The sequence below is a fragment of the Antechinus flavipes genome, chromosome 5 (assembly GCF_016432865.1).
Source record: "Antechinus flavipes isolate AdamAnt ecotype Samford, QLD, Australia chromosome 5, AdamAnt_v2, whole genome shotgun sequence".
Taxonomy (NCBI): domain Eukaryota; kingdom Metazoa; phylum Chordata; class Mammalia; order Dasyuromorphia; family Dasyuridae; genus Antechinus; species Antechinus flavipes.
The window spans coordinates 82,649,585-82,673,322 of record NC_067402.1 but is presented as its reverse complement, the minus strand read 5'-3'; the positions used below and the strand labels follow the sequence as shown (position 1 = coordinate 82,673,322).

The following is a 23,738-nucleotide window of genomic DNA, read 5'->3' as shown; positions in this document are numbered from 1 at the left end:
TGAGACCTAGGGAGGATATGTGACTTTCCCAACTTCCCAAATAGCAAGGACTTTTTTTTTTTTTAATATAGTTCCTTTCAAATCCACTGTAGCACATGAACTCTAAGACACTGACATAATTAAGCATACTTAAATAACACATTCTTGTTCCTAAACTAACCAAAAACATAGCAGTTTTTAATTTATTATCAGAAGCATTCCTTTGTTCAGGGAACTCCTTATGGGTGACTTTTCTAAAATGACTTTAATTTGCAGTTTTATAGTCCACACCAAGTTGAATATTCAGTCCCTTTTCTGTAGTTAAAAAAACACACACACAAAACATGTGATTTGTTTTAATATAGCCAAATAAACTGCCTAAAGACTATCTCCTTGCCCATATGACAAAATACTTAAAACAATACACTAATTTGGTAATTTAAAAAAAATTGATATCGGAAAAGAAAATTCAGATTTCATCGGATTGTATGGGGAAAGAAATCTTAAACCAAAATGTAGCAATTTGCTTGGGATTACAATGCTTTTGTCCCCTTTCATCCCAGTACTTGAATTTACATATTTTTTTGAAATAAGCAAATCTCAATTGTCTAAGCTATGATATTAATAATTCAAAAGTCATATATAATAAGTTCTCTGTCATCCACAAAAATTAAGGCAATGGGAAGTTATCACATCGAAGAATTAGAGTGCAGTTAAACACAATGTAAAAAAAAAAAAAACACTGAACAACCCAGTGTCATCTTTCTTTGATGATTCAGAAAGAACTTGAGACTGTGCAGTGCCTTAGGGCCATCTTCTTGACATCAATAAGTATTGTACTATAAATAAGAAGAAATATCATTTAATAGTGAATACTGGATGATGTGAAGCTGAGTAGTAAAGAGCTTCTTATTTCTGCCTTTGGAATGCATTATATGATTATAGTTTTCTTTTTTTCAGAAAATGTCTTCCTGATGTTGGTACTAAAATTTGCTTTCATCCCTTGGGCACATACCAACTAGTATTAGAAGGTGAAGGAAGTATGGGAGTTAGTCTCTGCTGAAGGGAAAGGAAGGAAGAAGTCAACTGGGGAAGTGAAAATTTTCTGTGGATACTTCACTTAGTAGATTTGGTTGCAGATAATTAAGAGTTGCCCCCATGAGAAAATCAGTCTTCTCAATTGCAATAATAAAAGAGTCACTATCTTGCTATTAATTGCTTTTTGGTGGGGGAGGACAAGGAGAGAGAAGGATGGCAGCGCTTTAGCAACATTACTGTTTTGTTCATCTTCACTAGATGTTCTATATAGACAAAGATTTTAACAGATCTGTTTGCTCAAGGTCATATAGTGAGGGAGTAAACAAGTCTGACTGAAATCTAAGTTACCCAGTTATATTTGTTTCTATCTGGCAAAAGTTCTTTAATTTGGATTTGGATGAGATACTCTTAAAATATGCTAACTTTTAAGAAGATTATTTTCTTTGGATATTAAGCACCCTTTTATTCCAAGAAACAGATCCTAATAATGAAAATATTTGGATGACACCTTCATTTATTGCTAGTAAAACAATACTTTTGGAAAGTGATATAGAAGTTTGCAGTAAAAATTACAAAAATAATTATATCTTTTGACCCTGTAATTTCACCACTGTTGGGAAAAGAAAAAAAAGAAAACCATTAAAAAATATTGTTTGCAGCATTAGATATAATTGTAAAAAAACAACAATCACAACAACAAAACTAGAAGTAATCTAAATATCCCACATGAGAGAATGACTAAATTAATTATGGTATATTAATATAATCTAATATTATAATGTCATCAAGACCAAGAACTAGAAAGAACAATGCAAAGATATTGATGAAATAATACAAAATGAAAAAAGCTGAACTATAAGAATAGAGCTCTTCAGAGGAAAAAAAGTAAAGATAAGTGAGAATTAATGGACAAATTGTCCTTGTGAGGTCTCACAGGTAATAATTGAAAAAAAGGGAAATAATAATTAACATTCTTATAGCCTTTTAAGGTTTACAAAGTGCTTTACGTATAGTACTGTACCTGATGCTTTCATCAGTCCTGTGCAGTAAGTGCTGTTATTACTTCCATTTTACAGATGAGGAAACTGAGGTTTGAAACAGATTAAATGACTTGTCCAGGAAAAAAATAGGTCTTGCTGAGGCAAAATTTGAACTAAAATCTTCTATGACCCAGCTTCTTAATTGTGGATTATGATCCCATAATTAAATGTGGAGATCATGAAATTATAATCTATTATTGGTAAATGTTTAATTTGTATACACACCTACATACCTGGGATCACATAAAAATTTCTCAGGGGAAGAGAGATTGCACATGGAAAAAGTTGAAGAAGTCCTACTCTATGCATTACATGACCTACTTAGTTCTCACTAATTGCAAAGCTGTGATACTTTATGTATCAAAATTAATATTAACTTTAAATTTAATTTAAATTATTAAAGTGATGATACTCTGTGTATTGAAATGAATACAAATTAATTTAAGTGTAAATAATTACTAACCAAAGTTAATTATATGAATATTTAATATTAAATTTTAATAAATCATTTAATATAAAAAGACCTGGAATTCAGATTCAACAAACATATTGCTTCTTACTTCCTCAGGATTTATGTATATTAGCAGAGAATCAAATGTAATATAAATAGCATTAGATGTGGAAAACTGCTACACCAAGTCCTAGCTACATCATTTATTGTATGTCTGTCCATGAGTTAAATCATCCAACTCCTCCAATTTAAAAATGGAAAATAGCATTACTTGCCCTTCCTGGTTTGTAAGGAAAGCACGTTGGAAACTGTAAACTACTGTTAACATTTATGATAGCATTAATTCTAATCACTTAATTTGGTTTGGCAAGATCTTAGCATAGTAAGAAATTTCAAGTCTTGTAAAAATTCCCATTTTTTATGATGGGAAAAAATGAGGTATAGGGAGGTTAACAGATGTTTAAAATTAGAGAATATCATTAGGGAATCAAAAAGGAATCCAAGAATTCTGTGTACCTGACTTTACAGCAATTTTTAATTTGTATCTCTGTGCATATATGTATACACACAAACATAACCATACATATATATGCATGTAAATGCACATATGAAAAAATATATGTATATCTAAAGCTTTAAATCCTTTTAGGAATTTAGCACTAACATCTTTTTTATGGTTTCAAGTCTTCTTTGCAAACATTAACTATTCTAAGTGCCAGATAGGCTTTGAAAGAGGAAATAATCCATATTTTATGACTTAAGCACTTTTTTAAGACATGACATTTTAAAGTGGTGTGTGTGTGTGTATTTGCAGGGGAGATGCTAGTTTTCTTTCTTAGCTCCTTTGTGTGTGTGTTCCCTGTATATGACTGTATATAATAATACTGAACATATAAGAGATTGGAATAAATGCACATGGAGCTCAAGAAAGCTTGTACAAAGTGGTGGTTTTTTTGTTGTTGTTTTGGGATGTGTATGTGTGTGTGTATGCTATTATTATTGTTTTAAATCCCAAGTTTCTGATATTAAATTGTTTTGTCATTTACTTCTCTCTCATAAAAGTAGAATGTAGCAGAAATAATAGCTGACATTTACATAGCACTTTATGTACCTAACTCATTTGCTTCTTATTATATTTCTGTGAATTACATATTTATTGTCTCATGCTCCCCTGATTTAGTTACTTGAAATTTCTTCAAAAAGCTTTGTAAACCTTCCTGGACTAAGTAGATAGCAAGAATTATTCTTATTCTTCGTAGTGGTTTAGTTTTATTTGTTGCTATATTATGTTATATTATAAACATACCACATATTTAATCTTATCTTATATCACATCATATGTTATATCATACCTTATTACATATCATATCATAAATTAATCTCAGCCCCAAAGCTTCATTTGGTATCTGTAAAAATGTAAAAACATCCAGAGACCCACAACATTGGATGGGAACTCAACACTGATGAAGGGGATGCTTATATTGATGGATATCGATGGATGCTACCAAAGCAGGGTAGTATAAGTTAATCAGGATAGATGTCAGAGTTATTATTAGAATCATCAACAAATACCATAAGAAAGTGGTCTAAATGTTTCTTTTAACCATAAATAATCCTGAGTGGGTAGATAGTCAAAGCAGAGTAATAAGCTAGTGACCTATGGCAAATTAGAGCACAGGCTCTCTCTTCTATCAAGAAAACAACTACATTGAGAGACTTTTAATGTATTTTAAATCCCAGTGGATTTATTGACAGTACCTTTGTCTGGACCATGCCTGGCCTCTGGTCCCTCAAGTGCTCCAGGGTAGCAGCAATATCAATCTCTTTAGCACCTGCAACAAACCACAAATTGGGCTGATTTCAGAGCACAAGATAATCCATGCTGCATCTGTCAATCTCCTGCTATCGGGGTTCCCTTTGGGCTAACAGTCCAATTGAAAATTATTACATTCATCCCTCAGCAGACTTGGCAGGCAGCTGCAATTTCTGTGTTCATATAGAAAAATAAGAGGCGAGGGCAGCTTTGATTAGCATTAATTCAAAAAATCTTGGACAAAAAAATTGGTATAAGATGCTTATACAGATACTTACCGTTAGTAGAACATATTTATCAGAACTAAAATTATCCTTATTTATTTAAATGGGAAGCATTTAAAAGAATGGTTTGAATCATACAAAGCAGTATGTCAGAGTTTAATTCAGTCTGAGCAGAATTTTTCCACCAAAAGAAAACAAAAGTGAGAGACATACAAATCTTTTAAACTTTAGAACTAATCTTGTAAAGAAGTCACCCTTCAATTCTAAGGGATTCATAATGGAAAATGCTAAGAAAGCACTATGGTGTATGAGTGCAGATTGAAGCATACTATTTTCACTTTTTTTGGGGGGGTTGTTTTTATTTTTTTCTTTCTCATGGTTTTTCCCTTTTGTTTTAAATATTCTTTGATGATGACTAATGTTTAGATATCTTTAACATGATTGTACATATATAACCTATATCATATTACCTGCTCTTTTAGGGAGGAGAGAGGAAAGAAGACAAAGAGGGAGAAAAATGTGGAGTTCAAAATCTTACAACTATGAATGTTGAAAACTATCTTTATATGAAATTGGGAAAAATACTATTAAGTAAAAAACAATAAAGGAATTGTCCTTGCCTTCCCCTTCTACCTTCTAACATTTAAGAAAGGAGAAAATGATCATAGTTACATCAACTATATAGCATTAATACCAAAAAATTCACTAGAATTGATACATATTTTATGTAGAATGACCATATATAGAGAAGCCATTTTATTAAAATTCATCATATATATATATTTCATCAATTCAACAAATATGTTATTGTATGCCAGGCACTATGGGAAATTGGGAGGAAAAAGACTAAGATGTGGTTCCTGCTTTCTGTGATCTCACAGTGTTTTAGAGAAGATATGACAGACACACAAATAGTAAATGAATGATAGAAAATACTACAGGAATCAGAAGAGGAAAAGATCAACTCTTTCTAGCTGGGTGGATTAGGGAAAGCTTCATGGCTAGGTAGAATAGTGGATAATGCTGAACCTGGAGCCAGGAAGATTTGAATTCAAATCTAGCTTCAGATATTTACTAATTGCATGACTCTTAATTTTGTTTTACCTCAGCTTCCTCAGGTGTAAAATGGGGATAATGACAGCACCTACCTTTCAGGATGTTAGGATCAAATGAGACAATATTTGTAAAGTTTTCCCAGAGTGTCTGACATATATAGTGGATGCTATATAAATATTTATTTCCTGTATCCTTGGAATAGAGAATACTTTGGTTGAAACTGGACCACAGAGGAGTAGAAAGCAAGGAAATGCTTTGTAACCAGGATTGAAAATCCTGAAAGCAAAGCTAGGATTGCATTGGGAATTAGGTTCTTGCCATTGGATTCTAGCTCCATTTATGTCACTGGGATGCTTTGAGCAAACCACTTAGAATCATCACAGATTTCAAGTTGAAATGGATATTGGAGGACTTCTAACCCAACTCTCTCATTTGCCATATCAGAGAACAAAGGTTCACATAGATTAAATGACTTCCTTAAATTCACCCTGGGAATAAAGGATGGGGCTAGGATTTGAACTTATCATAGCCTCTGATTCCTAATCTTGCTACTTCACTTCTCTGGACTCCATTTTTTTGAGGGTTTAACAAAATGATCTCTAATACTTTAAACTTATATTAAGATTAAAAAACCAAAACTATGATTCAATGACTTTGATAACTGAAAGTTCACTAGCAGGGAAACAACTTGATTGTGCCTTACAGGATTAATCTGATTTATGGTGTGCACAGTGGATTAATGGAGGTTGGGAAAGAGAGAGGGAATTTTGAAAAAGAGGCACTGAATGAGGCTAATGGTAATCATATGGAGAGGGATTGATCTGAGTGACACTATGAAGATGACTCCTCACTATATATAATTTGACCAAATTGAAAAAAGCAAACCAATATTGATTAAGTGGACTTAATAGAAGTAAACAATGTTTTAGTTTCCAACAATGAACATAGTTAAATTAGCATGGAAAATATTGTCAACATAGGTAACATTATCAATCATCTTAACCTGTATGACATGATTTTGATATTTTCATCATTTTGGACAATTTCCTCTAGATTCTCTCTAGATACCCTTTTCCCTCCCATTCAGTTGTTTCCAACTCCTTATAACTCCCTTTGAGGTTTTCTTGGAAAAAATCCTGGAATGATATGCCATTCCTTTCTCCAGTTGATTTTATAGATGAGGAAACTGAAGCAAACAGAGTTAAGTGACTTGCCCAAATATAGTTGGTATCTGAGACCTGATTTGAATCCAGGAAGAAGTCTTCCTAACTCCAGACCCATCACTCTGTCCAGAGAGCCATCTGGCTGCCATTTCTCTCTAGATTATTAATATCTAAAAGATCTTTTATCTTTAGGGAGAGCTACTTATTAAAAATTATCTAAAACATTCTAACAGAGTCTAGTTTATTATCAAAATGCTAAGGCAGAAATAAAAGAAAATAATTTTTAATGATATTTTAGAAAGCCAAATAAGGCATCTAATACAAGAGTCAACCTCACTTGAATGGTTTCTCCCTACTTAAGTAATCATCCTCCTGAGTGTGATTATAGTAATAATTGCATGAAGAATTCATTTTGTTCAGAAAACATACTGGTTTTAGGAAAGATAAACTCCTATATTAAAAGAAAGATGTATTGTTTTAGTTCAACAGTATGAAATGTTTTGGTTATGGGGCCATGTACATTCCAAACGTTCTAATCAGTGAGAACATAAAACCAAGAATCAATAAAATATAATGTTTAGATACCATGCCAAAGAAAACTTCTCATTGGAAAAATATTAGCACTATCATGGATTTAATATTAAATGGACTGAATTATGGGTTCATGAGAACTTTAATATGTTAAATGCTTTCCTATTTTAGCTGGATAGCAAAGATAGTAAAATGATAATAGTGTTCAGTTCTTGAGTATATTCCCCACCCAATTGGCTTTTTCTGGAGTAAATTTTGAGCACTATTTGGTTAGCTAAAAAATGAACAATGTCAGTGATTAAGAGGTAAAAAACAAAATAAATTTCCATATGTATGTTTCATTTTAAAAAAATGCTGAAAGCAATCTGAACTCCAGGAAGGACCAGATAAGTCCAATTAGAGATAGTCATTTTCTATTTTTCTTTTCTTTATTCACACTTGGTATTGCTATGGATACCTCTTCCTTTCATTTCAATCCTTCCTTCCCTTTCTACTTCTTCCTTCTCAGACTTCAGATCCTACTGATCTCTATCTCTTTTAAATTCCTGATCCATGGAATTTGTGAATTCACTATGATAGTGTTTTTTTTTTTAAGATAAGCTTATTGCTTAATTATTCATAGGGCATATTTTCTTGCTATAATTCTATGTTGGCCATAGGTGGCAAGGATTCTAGGCATCTTAACATTGTATCTCTTTGTCATCATCAAAAAGATCATTAAGAAAAAGGTTTGAGATTAAATAGATATTATGGACAAAAGTAAAAATAAGTCATTGTAAAGACTGTTAACAGTGATTTGGCTTATAATACAACCAATTACTTAAAAGTATTTTATAAAATTATTTTACGAACAACTTGCTTGTTATGTATTATTTTGTTTTCTAATTTTCTTGTATGTATTCAACTGCATGAATTCTCTAAGTTTTTTTTCGTAGTAGGGGCATTTTCTCCCTAGTTTTTGTTATTTTCAAGCCAGCTCTCATGTTATATTCAATGAGACAAAGTTCATTCATCCCAGAGATCTTTTATTATAATGAAAAAATAGCTCTCAGGAAGCTAAGATGAAATATAAGGTTGCTTTAGGATCTTTGTAGCCTTCTAATCCAACCCTCTTATTTTACAGATAAGGAAATGAAGGCCCTGCACAAGTTAATGACTTGTCTAGTGCCACATAAATCAGGAAATAAATAAAGCCAGTATTTGAATACAGATCCATGACCACCAAATTTGGATTTCTTTCCTTGTCTACTTATTACCTAATAAGCTGTGTGCTAAGCATTAGGTAGTACCCACTGATTACTTTTATTACTTATCCTTGACAAGTATTTGATATACCACTTTTATTTCATAATGTATTTACACTTTGCAATTTTCTCTTGCATTTCAGAACAGATATTATTTGGCAAAGTTGTGTGTAGGCGATTTTTTCATTAGCTTGCATTATAAAAGCATAGATGTGTGTTATAACACACACGCATACAGCACTAGCAACAACAATACTACAATAAGTAGATGGAAACATTTAGAAAAGGGTTAAAATGGAACAAACTGCTGTGCATGTTGGTCTGATATTTACTGAATGCTTGAGTCCTTGTCTAAACGATTAATGTTTATTTGTAATTCTCTGTATTTTACTTTAGGCATTTATAAACATTATTTTCAGAAGGGATCCATAAGCTTCACAAGTCTGACATAAAAATGGCTAGATTATTTAAGGCCCTTTATAGCTCAAACATTTTGTGATCTTTGAAAATCCTACTTCTTAATTATGAAAGTTCTGAAGCCTATATATTTTGAATTTGTTTGAAATGAAGATATCTATACTTTTAGTTCTTACAGAGTTATCTATCTAAATCCAAGATTCTGGAGAACAAATATTTGCAATTTTCTTTGTTAAGCATCTAATTTAGTATCATAAGTTTAAAAAAATAGTTAAATAATTACTATCACATTAAATTGACAGAACTGAATTAATTTTTTCCTACCTGTTTTATCTACCAAGAATGAAGTCATATTGCAAGTATTTGACCTCATTAACAGTTATTTCAATAGTGATAACAAATATGTTAACCATCCAATAGATAGCAAAAATTTCCATGGAAACAGGCTTTTAATGCAGATACAATATTATAGTGACTTCTCTTAAGACACCAGCAGGAATTGAGTAGGAATGAGTATAGGTACAAAAGACCAAAATAACAAAAAGAACACCAAAAGCATTTCATTTATACATTTCATCACTGCGTTTTTTGGTCCATTCAGAGAGGGTATCATGTATTTAATGTGGTTTTTTACATTTTATTCTAATCTAGATTTTACGTTTCATCATTGCAGTAAATTTATTGTTATTTGATTGGATTTTCTAGTGACAAATCATTCCTGAGAAAGAAAAGAAAGTAGGGTTTTAATGATGTTATAGGAAGGTGAGAATGGGCTAGTTTAAGATAATGTTATTTTGAAACTGTGAAACGTTGAAAGGGTATAATATGAATATATGTCCATATATATGTAAATAATAGATTCAAGGTTGGTCTTGGCGACTAGAAAACCTGTATTCTCATTCTATCTCTGACACACTGGTTGTGTCACCATGGGTGAATGGTACCCCCATGTGCCATGTACTCTTTAAAACTGAATCACTGAACACTTGAAGATCTGTACAGGAAATGGAAGTTTTCTCTTTCATTGAAATCTCAGGTCTGAATGCCTCCCTGGCTTACCTTCCCATTCCCTATACACTGGCTTGCCAATTCTGTGGTAATTCATGAAAGCAAAACCAAATTAATTTTAAGACATACCAAAAAGAACAAAGATACCACGAACAAAATGATTCCAGGAGAACAAACTAATCTGCTGAAAAGTAATACGAACTAGCATTTCAAAATAAACTATGCTTACATAGTTATATAGCTTTTACTGTGACTAATCAGATTAGTCATGAGAATCTGTAGATGCATTTTGAAGAAAACCATCCTTAAATAAGTCTAATTTATAACTAATGGGAAAAAAGCAAAGATAGGCAGTAAATATCTAGCATATAGCTAGTTCCTTTGGGAAAAGAGACTTTTTTTTGCCTTATTTATCTTTTCTTACAAATCTTTCGGTAACATGTTGGTAGCTCTTGTGATCTCATGTTGCAAAAGACCTTTTGCACTCTATAGTATTACTGTTTCCCCATACTAAGTGAGCCCAAATCTTAGTTTTTTAGTAGTTCTTTCAAATTACTAGCATGATTACTTATTGAAGGAGGTCCTTTAGATTTAAGTTCCCTTACAGAGAAAACCTTTTTCTTTTTCTCTGTAAGGCATCCTTTGTCTCACCTCTTCTTCCTCGGTCTTATCATAATTTATCTACTTAAAGGAGCCTATAGAATCATAGATTTAGAACTGGCAGATCATTTAGTTCTAGCCCTTTCATTTTAAAGATGAGGATATGGAAGTCCAAGAATTCACAAGTCTCACAAGCAATCTTAGTATGACCCTCACTTCTCCAGCAACTGACCAAAATTTGCCTTAAGAAAGTCAAAATTTGCCTTAAGAAAGTCTTTCTTGTTCCTGTAAAACTGAACAAAAAGTGCTCTTCATTAACTTGGATCTAAAGTAGTTTCCCTTTGGGTTTCTGCCTTGCATAGACTTAAACCTTTTTTTGAAAAACCATGTACTTTTGGTGCTTTAGTTTTGGTTTACCCCATTGACTGAAAGAAACAACTGAGTTTTCCATTTCTCATGTGAGTTTATAACCAAAGGAGCGCTTCCAGGATCTTTCAACTTCCTCTCTAATTCTGAACCTAAATTCCCAGGTAGGGCTGTTTTTTTTTGTTTTGTTTTTTTTTTTTTGGCCCCACACTCTTGTCTAGAAAGTTTGACAGACTCTATAGAGACTTGATGGAACTGGGGCATTAGTGTTCAGCTAGGAATTCAATTACTTTGGGCTTTTAGCTCAAAAATTACATGTTGTTAGTATAACTATAAATATTCAGGAAACATAAAAAGAAAGGTAACTAGGGTACAGTGGATAGAGGGCTGATTTTGAAGGCAGACAGAACTGAGTTCAAGTCTGTGTCTCTGGGGAAAGTCATACTATCTTAATGTTCCAGATATCTTGAGTTGGAGGTACACAACTGCACTGGTAAGGAGAATTCCATTTATCAATGAAATCATAACTTCTATAACTCTCCTACCATGAAAACTTGAACATCTTTTGACTATATTAAAAAAATAATTAGGTAAGATCATTTTACCATAGTACATGAAACTCTTGTAAACTCTTGAGTTCTTTATTTATAATGTTAGTTTTATGTATCTTATGGAGTCACTGACTGGGGATTATTCCCTGAATAATTTCTTATAGAATTTTGATCAGAGATATGAAATCATTAAGAATTATGATAGGTAACGAGGTGGCACAGTAGATAAGGTACAGGTGAGCCAAACACAAGACCTGGCTCAGAATGTCTTTCAGAGAACCAGTGAGAAATGAGATAAGATTTTCATGAGCTACTACTAACGCACCAAAAGCCCGTGGCTTTCCAAGAAAGGTTGAAGTCTGTGCAAGGTTTCCATTGAATATGTTCCCTATAGTCAGGAAAATCTGAGTTCAAATTAAGCTTCAGAGCCTATGTGATGATGAGAAAGCACTTATCCCTTATGTGCCTAAATTTCCTCATATGACAAGTGGGATTAATAATAACACATATCTCTCAGAGTTGTGAAGATACAATGTTTTTATGTATTATATAGGTTGTATATATATATGTGTGTGTATAAATTTACTATATGTGTATTTGTTATATATTTGCATAATGCTTTGCAAATCTTAAAGTGCTATATAATTACTATTATTATTATTAATACAAGAGAAGAATTTTAGCTTCAGCCCTGGTAGTTATTCATATGGTAGTTACCTAATAGCTAATGGTTTTCTCTGGTGGACACATTGAACTGAGGAATGATCCTTTCATAAAAAGCTATGAGCAAGCTCTCTTTTATTCATCATAGCATCTATTTGGAATATTGCTTGTAAATGAATGAGAAAAATAAAGAAGAGCTTCTAATTAATTTTTTCCTAGATAAGTTATCTTGAAATAATTTAGAAGTAACATTAAACTAAAAAAAATAATGTTTGAAAAATACAAGACAACATTATGAAATAAAGGAATTATTAATTAATTTTATGATAAATATTTCCAATAATAATAATAATAATAACAACAATATTTATATGATGCTTACTATCTGCCAAGCATTGTTAGGCACTTTACAAAATATTATCTCACTCAATCCTCATAACAACTCTGCAAGGTAGGTATTATGGAGGGTCTTCCTGATGCCAGACCTGGTGCTCTATCCCCTGTACTACCTAAATGCCTTCCTATTTCACTGCTAAAAATAATAACACATTGTAGTACATAGAAATCATTGATTTAAAAAATTCTTTTTTGAGGAGGCAGAAACAAACAGGGAAAACATACTAAGGGAAAATGGACCTACCTGCTGCTTTTTCTGGTCATTAGTACTTTTTCCTCCACTTTAGAAAAAAGTGAAATATAAAAATCTGAATTTATAAAACAAACGGTTCTCTTTCCTCTCATCATTATTTAATTTCAGAAGGATTCTTAGCACCATGTTGTGGTTAATATGCATATATAAATTAATTATATATAATACATATATGATTATATTATATATAATTTTATATATAATACAGATATAATTATATTACATATAATATAATTATATATAATCTGCTTTATCAAAATTTGTTTTGCTTATGTATTTTCATGTATGTGTATGTATATGAATTGAGGCAATCTGTAGGGTGAAGGGAAGGGGACTGGATCTGTGATTTTATTGATAGAGAAATATCTCTCCTAAAGCAAATTGGTACCTTTTCTGCAACTTACAGTTTTAGAAAACCTTGAGAGATTCTGGTGCCTTGCCCAGATTCTCACAGCCAGTAAGTTTCAGAGGCAGCACTTGAATTCACATGATCCTGGCTCCTGGGCCAATCCTATGCCAGAGTGGGTTGCATGATATACAGTTATATTGTGATGAAAATATCAAAAAGGAAGAAAATTGATAAGGAGTGATATATAAATCAGAAAATATGTGAAAAGTTATCAGGGGGTAGAAGGATAAATATGAGAATATTTCATTGTAAGTTTAGTATTTTTTTTTTTTTTTTTATAATAAATTTTATTTTATTTAATAATAACTTCGCATTGACAGAATCCATGCCAGGATAATTTCTACACGACATTATCCCTTGCAATCACCTATGTTTCGTTTTTTTCCCCTCCCTCCCTCCTCCCCCCCCCCCCCAGGATGGCAAGCAGTCCTATATATGCTAAACATGTTGCAGTATATCCTAGATACAATACATATTTGCAGAACCAAACAGTTCTCTTGTTGCACAGGGAGAATTGGATTCAGAAGGTAAAAATAACTCGGGAAGAAAATCAAAATTGCAAATAGTTCACATTCATTTCCCAGTATTCCTTCTTTGGGTGTAGCTGTTTCTGTCCATCATTTCTCCAATGAAACTCAGTTAAGTCTCTTTGTCAGAGAAATCCACTTCCATCAGAATACATCCTCATACAATATCGTTGTCGAAGTGTATAATGATCTCCTGGTTCTGCTCATCTCACTTAGCATCAGTCCATGTAGGTCTCTCCAAGCCTCTCTGTATTCATCCTGCTGGTCATTCCTTACAGAGCAATAATATTCCATAACGTTCATATACCACAATTTACCCAGCCATTCTCCAATTGATGGGCATCCATTCATTTTCCAGTTTCTAGCCACTACAAACAGGGCTGCTACAAACATTTTGGCACATACAGGTCCCCTTCCCTTTTTTAGTATCTCTTTGGGGTATAAGCCCAATAGAAACACTGTTGGATCAAAGGGTATGCACAGTTTGATAACTTTTTGGGCATAATTCCAGATCGCTCTCCAGAATGGCTGGATTCGTTCACAACTCCACCAACAATGCATCAATGTCCCCGTTTTCCCGCATCCCCTCCAACATTCATCATTGTTTTTTCCTGTCATCTTAGCCAATCTGACAGGAGTGTAGTGATATCTCAGAGTTGTCTTAATTTGCATTTCTCTGATCAATAGTGATTTGGAACACTCTTTCATGTGAGTGGTAATAGTTTCAATTTCTTCATCTGAAAATTGTCTGTTCATATCCTTTGACCATTTATCAATTGGAGAATGGCTTGATTTTTTATAAATTTGAGTCAGTTCTCTATATATTTTGGAAATGAGGCCTTTATCAGAACCTTTAATTGTAAAGATGTTTTCCCAGTTAGTTACTTCCCTACTAATCTTGTTTGCATTCGTTCTGTTTGTACAAAGGCTTTTTAATTTGATATAATCAAAATTTTCTATTTTGTGATTGGTAATGGTCTCTAGTTCATCTTTGGTCACAAATTTCTTTCTCCTCCACAAGTCTGAGAGATAAACTATCCTATGTTCTTCTAATTTATTTATAATCTCGTTCTTTATGCCTAGGTCTTGGACCCATTTTGATCTTATCTTGGTATGTGGTGTTAAGTGTGGGTCCTTGCCTAATTTCTGCCATACTAATTTCCAGTTATCCCAGCAGTTTTTATCAAATAATGAAATCTTATCCCAAAATTTAGAATCTTTGGGTTTGTCAAACACTAGATTGCTATAGTTGACTATTCTGTCTTGTGAACCTAACCTTTTCCACTGATCAACTAATCTATTTCTAAGCCAATACCAGATGGTTTTGGTGACTGCTGCTTTATAATATAATTTTAGATCAGGTACAGCTAGACCACCTTCATTTGATTTTTTTTTCATTAATTCCCTTGAGATTCTCGACTTTTTATTGTTCCATATGAATTTTGTTGTTATTTTTTCTAAATCATTAAAATATTTTCTTGGAAGTCTGATTGGTATAGCACTAAATAAATAGATTAGTTTAGGGAGTATTGTCATCTTTATTATATTTGCTCGGCCTATCCAAGAGCACTTAATATTTTTCCAATTATTTAAGTCTGACTTTATTTGTGTGAAAACTTTTTTGTAATTTTGCTCATATAATTCCTGACTTTCCTTTGGTAGGTAGATTCCCAAATATTTTATGCTATCAACAGTTATTTTGAATGGAATTTCTCTTTGTATCTCTTGCTCTTGGATTTTGTTGGTGGTGTATAAGAATGCTGAGGATTTATGGGGATTTATTTTGTATCCTGCTACTTTGCTAAAATTATGAATTATTTCTAATAGCTTTTTAGTAGAATCTCTGGGGTTTTCTAGGTATACCATCATATCATCTGCAAAGAGTGATAGTTTGGTTTCCTCATTGCCTACTCTAATTCCTTTAATCTCTTTCTCGACTCTTATTGCAGAGGCCAGTGTTTCTAATACAATATTGAATAATAATGGTGATAGTGGGCAACCTTGCTTCACTCCAGATCTTACCGGGAAAGGTTCCAGTTTTTCCCCATTGCATATGATGCTTACTGAAGGTTTAAAATATATGCTCCTAACTATTTTAAGGAAAAGTCCTTTTATTCCTATGCTCTCAAGTGTTTTTATTAGGAATGGCTGTTGGATTTTATCAAATGCTTTTTCTGCATCTATTGAAATGATCATATGGTTTTTGTTTGGTTGGTTGTTGATATAGTCAATTATGTTAATAGTTTTCCTAATATTGAACCAGCCCTGCATTCCTGGTATAAATCCTACTTGGTCATAGTGTATTATCCTGGGGATGATTTTCTGTAATCTTTTTGCTAATATTTTATTTAAGATTTTAGCATCAATATTCATTAGGGAGATTGGTCTATAATTTTCTTTCTCTGTTTTCAGCCTACCTGGTTTAGGTATCAGTACCATATCTGTGTCATAAAAGGAGTTTGGTAGGACTCCTTCAATCCCTACTTCTTCAAATAGTTTATTTAGCATTGGAGTTAATTGATCTTTAAATGTTTGATAGAATTCAGATGTAAATCCATCTGGTCCTGGGGTTTTTTTCTTAGGGAGTTGATTGATAGTTTGTTCTATTTCTTTTTCTGAAATAGGAGTGTTTAGGATATTTACTTCTTCCTCTGTTAGTTTAGGTAAGCTATATTTTTGGAGGTATTCTTCTATTTCATTTAAGTTGTCGAATTTATTGGCGTAAAGTTGGGCAAAGTAACTCCTAATTATTGCTCTAATTTCCTCTTCGTTAGTGGTGAGTTCTCCCTTTTCATTTTTAAGACTAACAATTTGATTTTCCTCTTTCCTTTTTTTAATCAGATTTACTAAGGGTTTGTCTATTTTGTTGGTTTTTTCATAGAACCAACTCTTAGTTTTATTAATCAATTCAATAGTTTTTTTACTTTCAATTTTATTGATCTCTCCTTTTATTTTTTGAATTTCAAGTTTAGTGTTTGATTGGGGGTTTTTAATTTGTTCCTTTTCTAGCATTTTTAGTTGCAAGCCCAATTCATTGACCTTCTCTTTCTCTATTTTATACAAATAGGCCTCTAGAGATATGAGATTTCCCCTTATTACCGCTTTGGCTGCATCCCATACATTTTGGTATGATGTCTCATTATTATCATTTTCTTGGATGAAGTTATTAATTATGTCTATAATTTGCTGTTTCACCCAATCATTCTTTAGTATGAGATTATTTAGTTTCCAATTATTTTTTGGTCTACTTTCCTGTGGCTTTTTATTGAATGTAATTTTCAATGCATCATGGTCTGAAAAGGATGCATTCACTATTTCTGCCTTACTGCATTTGAGTTTGAGGTTTTTATGTCCTAATATATGATCAATTTTTGTATAAGTTCCATGAACTGCTGAAAAGAAGGTGTACTCCTTTCTGTCCCCATTACATTTTCTCCAGAGATCTATCATATCTAATTTTTCTAGTATTCTATTTATCTCTTTGACTTCTTTCTTATTTATTTTGTGGTTTGATTTATCTAATTCTGAGAGTGCAAGGTTGAGATCTCCCACTATTATAGTTTTACTGTCTATTTCTTCTTGCAGCTCTTTTAATTTCTCTTTTAGGAATTTAGATGCTACACTACTTGGTGCATATATATTTAATATAGATACTTCTTCATTATTCATTCTACCCTTTAGCAAGATATAGTGCCCTTCCTTATCTCTTTTGATTAGATCAATTTTTGCTTTAGCTTGATCTGAGATCAGGATGGCTACCCCTGCTTTTTTGGCTTCACCTGAAGCATAGTAGATTTTGCTCCAACCTTTTACCTTTAACCTGCATGTATCACCCCGCTTCAGGTGTGTTTCCTGTATACAACATATTGTAGGATTCTGGCTTTTAATCCATTCTGCTAACCGCTTCCTCTTTATAGAGGAGTTTACCCCGTTCACATTTATGGTTAAAATGACCAATTCTGTATTACTTGCCATCTTGTTGACCCCGGTTTATGCTTTTCTCCCTTCTTACTCCCTTACCCCCTCCCTTACCCCCCTTCCCAGTATTAAGCTTGTGAGCTCCCCTTGCTTCTCACAGCCCTCCCTTTTTCAGTATCCCTCCCCTCCCCTTAGAGTTCCCCCCCCCAACTTACCCCTTTCCCTCCCAGTTCCCGTATTCCCTTCCACTTAGCTTATTCCTTCCTTTTTCACTTTTCCCTTCTCACTTTTCAATGAGGTGGGAGAAGTTTCACCATAGATTGAATATGTCTAAAATTCTTCTCTTACTGCCAATTCTGAAAGCAGTAAAATACTCACTATTTTCATTCCTCTCCATTCTTTCTCTCAGATATACTAGGTTTTCTTTGCCTCTTCATGAAATGTAGTACCCCCACTTTCCCTTTTTTCTAGTACAATGTCCTTTCCTCAACTAGTTTCTAGAACAAGGTATACATGTATTTTTTATACATCTTTACAGCCGAAATATAGTTCCCAAGATTAATCTTTACCTTTTTAGATTTCTCTTGAGTTCTGTGCTTGTAGATCAAATTTTTTGTTAAGTTCTGGCTTTTTCATCAGAAATAGATGAAATTCGCTTATTTCGTTGAATGACCATCTTCTTCCCTGGAAAAAGATGCTCAATCTCGCTGGGTAAGTTATTTTTGGTTGCATACCAAGTTCCTTAGCCTTTCGGAATATCATATTCCAGGCCCTTCGATCCTTTAATGTGGATGCTGCCAGATCCTGGGTGATCCTTATTGTGGCTCCTTGATACTTGAATTGGGTTTTTCTAGCCGCTTGCAGTATTTTTTCCTTTGCCTGAGGGTTCTGGCATTTGGCCACTATATTCCTTGGTGTTTTGATTTTAGGATCCCTTTCAGTAGGGGATCGATGAATTCTTTCAATGTCTATTTTACCTTCTGTTTCTATGACTTCTGGGCAGTTCTCTTTGATAATTTCCTGGAAGATAGTGTTCAGGCTTTTTTTTTCATCATACTTTTCTGGAAGTCCGATGATTCTCAGGTTGTCTCTCCTGGATCTGTTTTCCAGGTCTGTTGTCTTCCCCAGAAGGTATTTCACATCCTTTTCCATTGTTTGATTTTTTTGGATTTGCTTGACTGATTCTTCTTGTCTCCTCGAGTCATTCAATTCCAATTGTTCGACCCTGATTTTCAGTGAGGTATTTTCTTCACTCACTTTTTTAAGATCTTTTTCTAATTGTCCAATTGAGTTCTTTTGTTCTGTGGAATTTTTTTCCATTTCGCCAATTTTGTTTTTTAGAGAGCTGTTTTCTGTTTCCAGTTCACTAATCCTATTTTTCAAGGATTTGGTTTCTTTATCCACTCTCTCTTTAACTGACTTCTCCAGGCTCTTTTGCCAAGCCTCCCTCTCCTTTTGCAGAGCCTCCCTCTCCTTTTCCCATTTTTCTTCTAGCTCCCTTGTGAGAGCCTTTTTAATTTCCTCCATGAGATTCATCTGTGCTGAGGGATATAAGGTCTCCTCCTTCGGGGATTCACCTGGGGACTGTTTGTTTTTAGTCTCCTCAGGGTTTGGAGTCTGCTCTTTATCTGTATAAAAGCTGTCCAGGGTTAAATTCTTTTTCAGTTTCTTGCTCATTCTGTCTATTTATCAAAGACAAACTATCAAAGAAACAGAAGGAAAAAAAACCCCTTGAATGGAGGCTGCTTTCTTTGGGGGAGGGGCAGGGTATTCGTGAGGCACAGGTCCTACTGTGCTATGGCGCCTGCGCACTGAGATCCGAGCGCTCTGAGATCCGAGCGGGCTAAGACACTGTGGGGGAGGGGTGGCCAGGTCCCTAGAAACTCCAGCTGTTTGGGATTGTATTCTTCACCCCCGGTGTTTTTAGCTTCTCTGCTGGGCTGCTGACTTGCTCCTATAGCAAAGCTCTCACCGCAGAGACGGCTGCGGTCCTACCCCCTCTCCGCTCCACCCGGTTCTGAGCTGCTATCTGTGCTCTGGTTGCAGCTGCTGCTACCCGCAGACTGCTTCCAAATACCGTCCCCGCCCTCGCGCAAAAACAGACCTTTCTTGACGAGTCTCAAGGATGGTTTCTCTTGGTAAGTAATTGTATGGTTTTTTTTTTCAGTCGAGCATTAATTCAGAGGCATGAAATGAAATGAATAGTGAGAGAAAAACACGGAGATTACACAGAAGTGTATTTCCTCTCCGCCATCTTGGCCGGAACCCGTAAGTTTAGTATTTTTGATGGCAAGATGATTTTAATGTGGTAGATAGAATAATTTTAACCATTTTATATTTGTAAAATTTCTGGGCTGCTCCAATATTGAAGAGTTAGATGCATGGCACTTCTTACTGAGGTTATGCTTGATTCAATTTTTCCATGCATGTTGAAGGTTGCAGGTATATACATTTTAAATGAAAACATCCTGGATTCTATAGTGAAATAGTGTTGTTACGTGATGCACTCACTAGATGCTTACTTGAGCCCAATTCTCCCTTGGGTCTTGATCACTTCCATGTACAGTGGGCACCTAGGAAGGCCCATTCTTGGCTGTCACTAGGGGCCTATTGTGAGCACTGCAGCTGTAATGCCCTAAATGATCTGCTGGTGTTAGGAAAGGATATGGTGCACTCGGGTCCCATTTAGTGTACTGCTCAATAAATATTAATTGCTACTACTATTACTTTCTAATTCACTTGGGGTTCATTGGTTTAGAAATTTACTCATTGGTTAAACACATCTTCAAGGCAACAGAAGTTGTTTGGCATTGGGCCTCATATTAAAAGGACATTAGTGTTAAGTATTAAAACTATTTTTTAAAATGAAAGAATCAAAGCTTTAGTAAAAGGAAAAACAAGGAGACATCTCACTAGTGTCTCTTTATGCTGTTGGAATGAGTCATGGGATGAAATTAATTTTATTAGACTAGTTTCCTTCAAAGTAAACATGAATGCCTGTGAGCTTGTGTTCACTATAAAAAAAGACTTTATATTATCAGGATAATCATTTGCTAGTCTAGTTTTCAGAAGTCTTTGCAATAATGATAATGATACCAAATATATCTTTTTGCAGATTTTTACTCAAAATATTTCCCAAAAAGACAGCATATTCCCTTTTATTCTAAAAACTAATATCCATAATATGTTTTTAAACTAATCTTATACTGAAGAGAATTTTTTTACATAGTTATATTTAAAATAGCTTCAACTTACTTGAAAAATTATTTCCGGAGTAAATTAGTTTTTAAACACCTTTTGAGATTTTAAAAATACATACATGCATAGATATATACATATATTTCTATATTTCTAGATATCTATATGTAGCTATGAAAAATATGCTCATTTAAGATATATACTCTTGGAGTTGGAACATGTGAATTAATGTCCCAATTCTGCATTTCCTAGCCTGTGATCCTAGCAAGTGATTTAGCTAATAATGTGTTAGGTTACTCATCTGTATTATTTGCACTATCTATTTCATGGGATTTCTGTGAGAAAAGTGCTTTTTAGAACTTAAAGCATTGTAGAAATGGAATTATCATTGATCCAAATAAAATAGAGGAGAGCAATTTATACCTAAAAGTTCCATACTATTGAGGCCTGATTTACCATTTGCCCTTTAGCACTGTTATTAGTCCTATCCACTGACACCACCAATACAAAAAAGAATAACAATTATTGCATGTCATCCCTATTTTGTCAGATTTTGCTTCATAGTTTCCCATGTGGAGTTCTCTTAAAATCCAGTACTGAAATTATTTTAATCAAGGAAAGTCTTGCAAATTTTTTTTTTTTAAATTACAATCAAGAAGATTCTTGCTGAACCTGATAGCAAATTATTCCCTGATTTGTGCAACATGTCAGTAGAATCAAAGAAAGCACATTTGCATCCCACTCATTTTAAATTCAAGTAATGCAGGCGTGTCGAGATAAACTAGTTTTTGTTGTTGTTTTTTTCAGTATTAACTTTTTCTCCTTGTCATAAATATTTAATCATTATTCAGAGGGACTTGATGCCTGGGACATTAAGTTAGCTTTAGCTCAGGAGTTCTTCACAATAAAATGGAAAAATGTCAATTAATTAAAATTTAGCAAAACCCTAAAAGTCTGGAATCTTTGTGTGAACATCTTTATTTTTTAAAGCACTATTCCTTATCACTTCAAAGGAGTGAATAAGTTTTAAAATAAGGATAGGATTTCTCCCCCTACACTAGCTACTAGAATGCACTTTTCTGTAGCACAAATTATTGACAGGATGAATATATAAGAAACTAGTCACAGATATTTGGATGTAAATGCATACTAATTAGTTATTTGTAAAGAGAGAAAGTGACAAAGTAATGGTTACTAAACCAAAAGGTGGAAGGAAGTGAAAGGAAGAACAAATGAATTCAATGATTGTGAAAATTCTGAATTCGATCTCATTTTAAAAGGGTGGTTCAGTATGAGTGTTATTAATCCTTTGGCAGTGTGCTGAAATTTGTGGACCCCTTCTTAGATTCCTGCTCTTAAATGCATAAAATAAAATATATAGGATTATAAAAGGAAACTAATTATATTGAAATAAAGTGATCAAAATATTAAATACTCAGTCAAGTTCACAGACTCCCAAGTTAAGAACTTCTAATATAGAATGAGCTTTGGATTTGGAGTCTGAGGACTTCCAGTCTTGACTTTATTCCTAATATAGTGACCTTGCTGAGATCATTGATCTCAGTTTTTTTTTTTTAAATCTAAAATTGAGGAAGTTTGGACTCAATAATTTCTGAGGTCCTTCTGAGTTCTAACAGTCTATAGTCCTACTGGACATGTTAGTGAAAAGGAGTACTTTCAATGGCAAGGTCCTTTCATAAGTTTTCCCAGTCTCCCTTCCAAAAACAGAAACTGACACCCCAAGTATTTTTACCCATTATTTCTCTCCTCCCACCAATTACTGGATGTGAGATTGAAATTATTAAAGGCAAGTTATTCTATAGGATGGTGGCCATCCTATGGTCACATTTAAGGGCCAAGAATTGAACAGAAACATTTATACATAATGGATTCTTATTCTACTAAGTATGCACACATACACAGATACTATTTTTGACATTTTGGATAAGTCATTTGAGGCAATGAGTGCAGAGCATTGACCCTGGGTTCAAACATAGCTTTGATCTTGGGGATGTCACTAAATTTCTCTAGGCCTTGATTTATTGTTCTTGTTTAGCCATTTTCCAGTTGTGTCCAATTCTTTATGACCCTTTTTAAGGTTTTCTTGAGAAGAGTGCTTTGCCATTTCCTTTTCCAGCTTGTATAACCGATGAGGAAACTGAGACAAACAGGGTAAAATGACTTGCCTGAGGTCTCACGGCTAATAGTGTTGGAGGCCATACTGGAACTCAGGAACATGAGTTTACTTGACTCCTGATACTGAGCCACTTAGCTGCTCTTGGGATCTGGTTTATTCATCTGTAAAGTGAGGGACTTTTTCTAGACAGCCTCTGAGGTTCCTTCTAGCTCTACAATCCTATGACCTTTTGGTCCTAATTTCCTCATCTGTAAGATGACCACTTTGACTTTTTCCATCTTTATATTTCTATAACCATGACAAAGGAAAGATGAAAAGGGAAGTGTAATCATGATAATTGGCCACTCATAGACTTTTAAACTGGATAATATCATAGAGATAATTTAATCTGGTCTTCAACAAACCTAGAGAGATTGAAGAAAAAGTGGGTAAAAGAAGTGAGGCGGAAATAGTGGAGTCATAAATGAGGAGGAGTATAAAGAGAAGAAAGCAGAGGACCACCATGAACTGATGCATCAAGCTCTGCTACAGGGTATTTGATAACCTGAATGCAAAGATAGGTGTTGAAGTAGACACTGAAAAATGGGATGCAGGATCAAGAAATGGTAGAGACCAAAGGCTTATGGATGATAGCCTAGATTTTTCATGCTATAGATCACAGATACTGTCATCAATCATAAGATATATAGATTTAGAAATGACCTCAAAAACGATCTAGTCTAAACCTGTCTCCAAGAAAAGAAAACCCAGAGAGAT

General features: G+C 33.7%; 1 protein-coding gene across 1 annotated transcript in view; it reads right to left on the bottom strand.

Moving 5' to 3' along the window:
- Nucleotides 1–23,738, bottom strand: part of PTPRN2 (protein tyrosine phosphatase receptor type N2) — a 1,504,085-nt gene that overhangs the window by 12,096 nt on the left and 1,468,251 nt on the right. Inside the window, exon 22 of the mRNA XM_051961686.1 lies at nucleotides 4,267–4,340. Coding sequence (XP_051817646.1) covers nucleotides 4,267–4,340 — 74 coding nt within the window. The remainder of the gene's footprint in view (nucleotides 1–4,266; nucleotides 4,341–23,738) is intronic.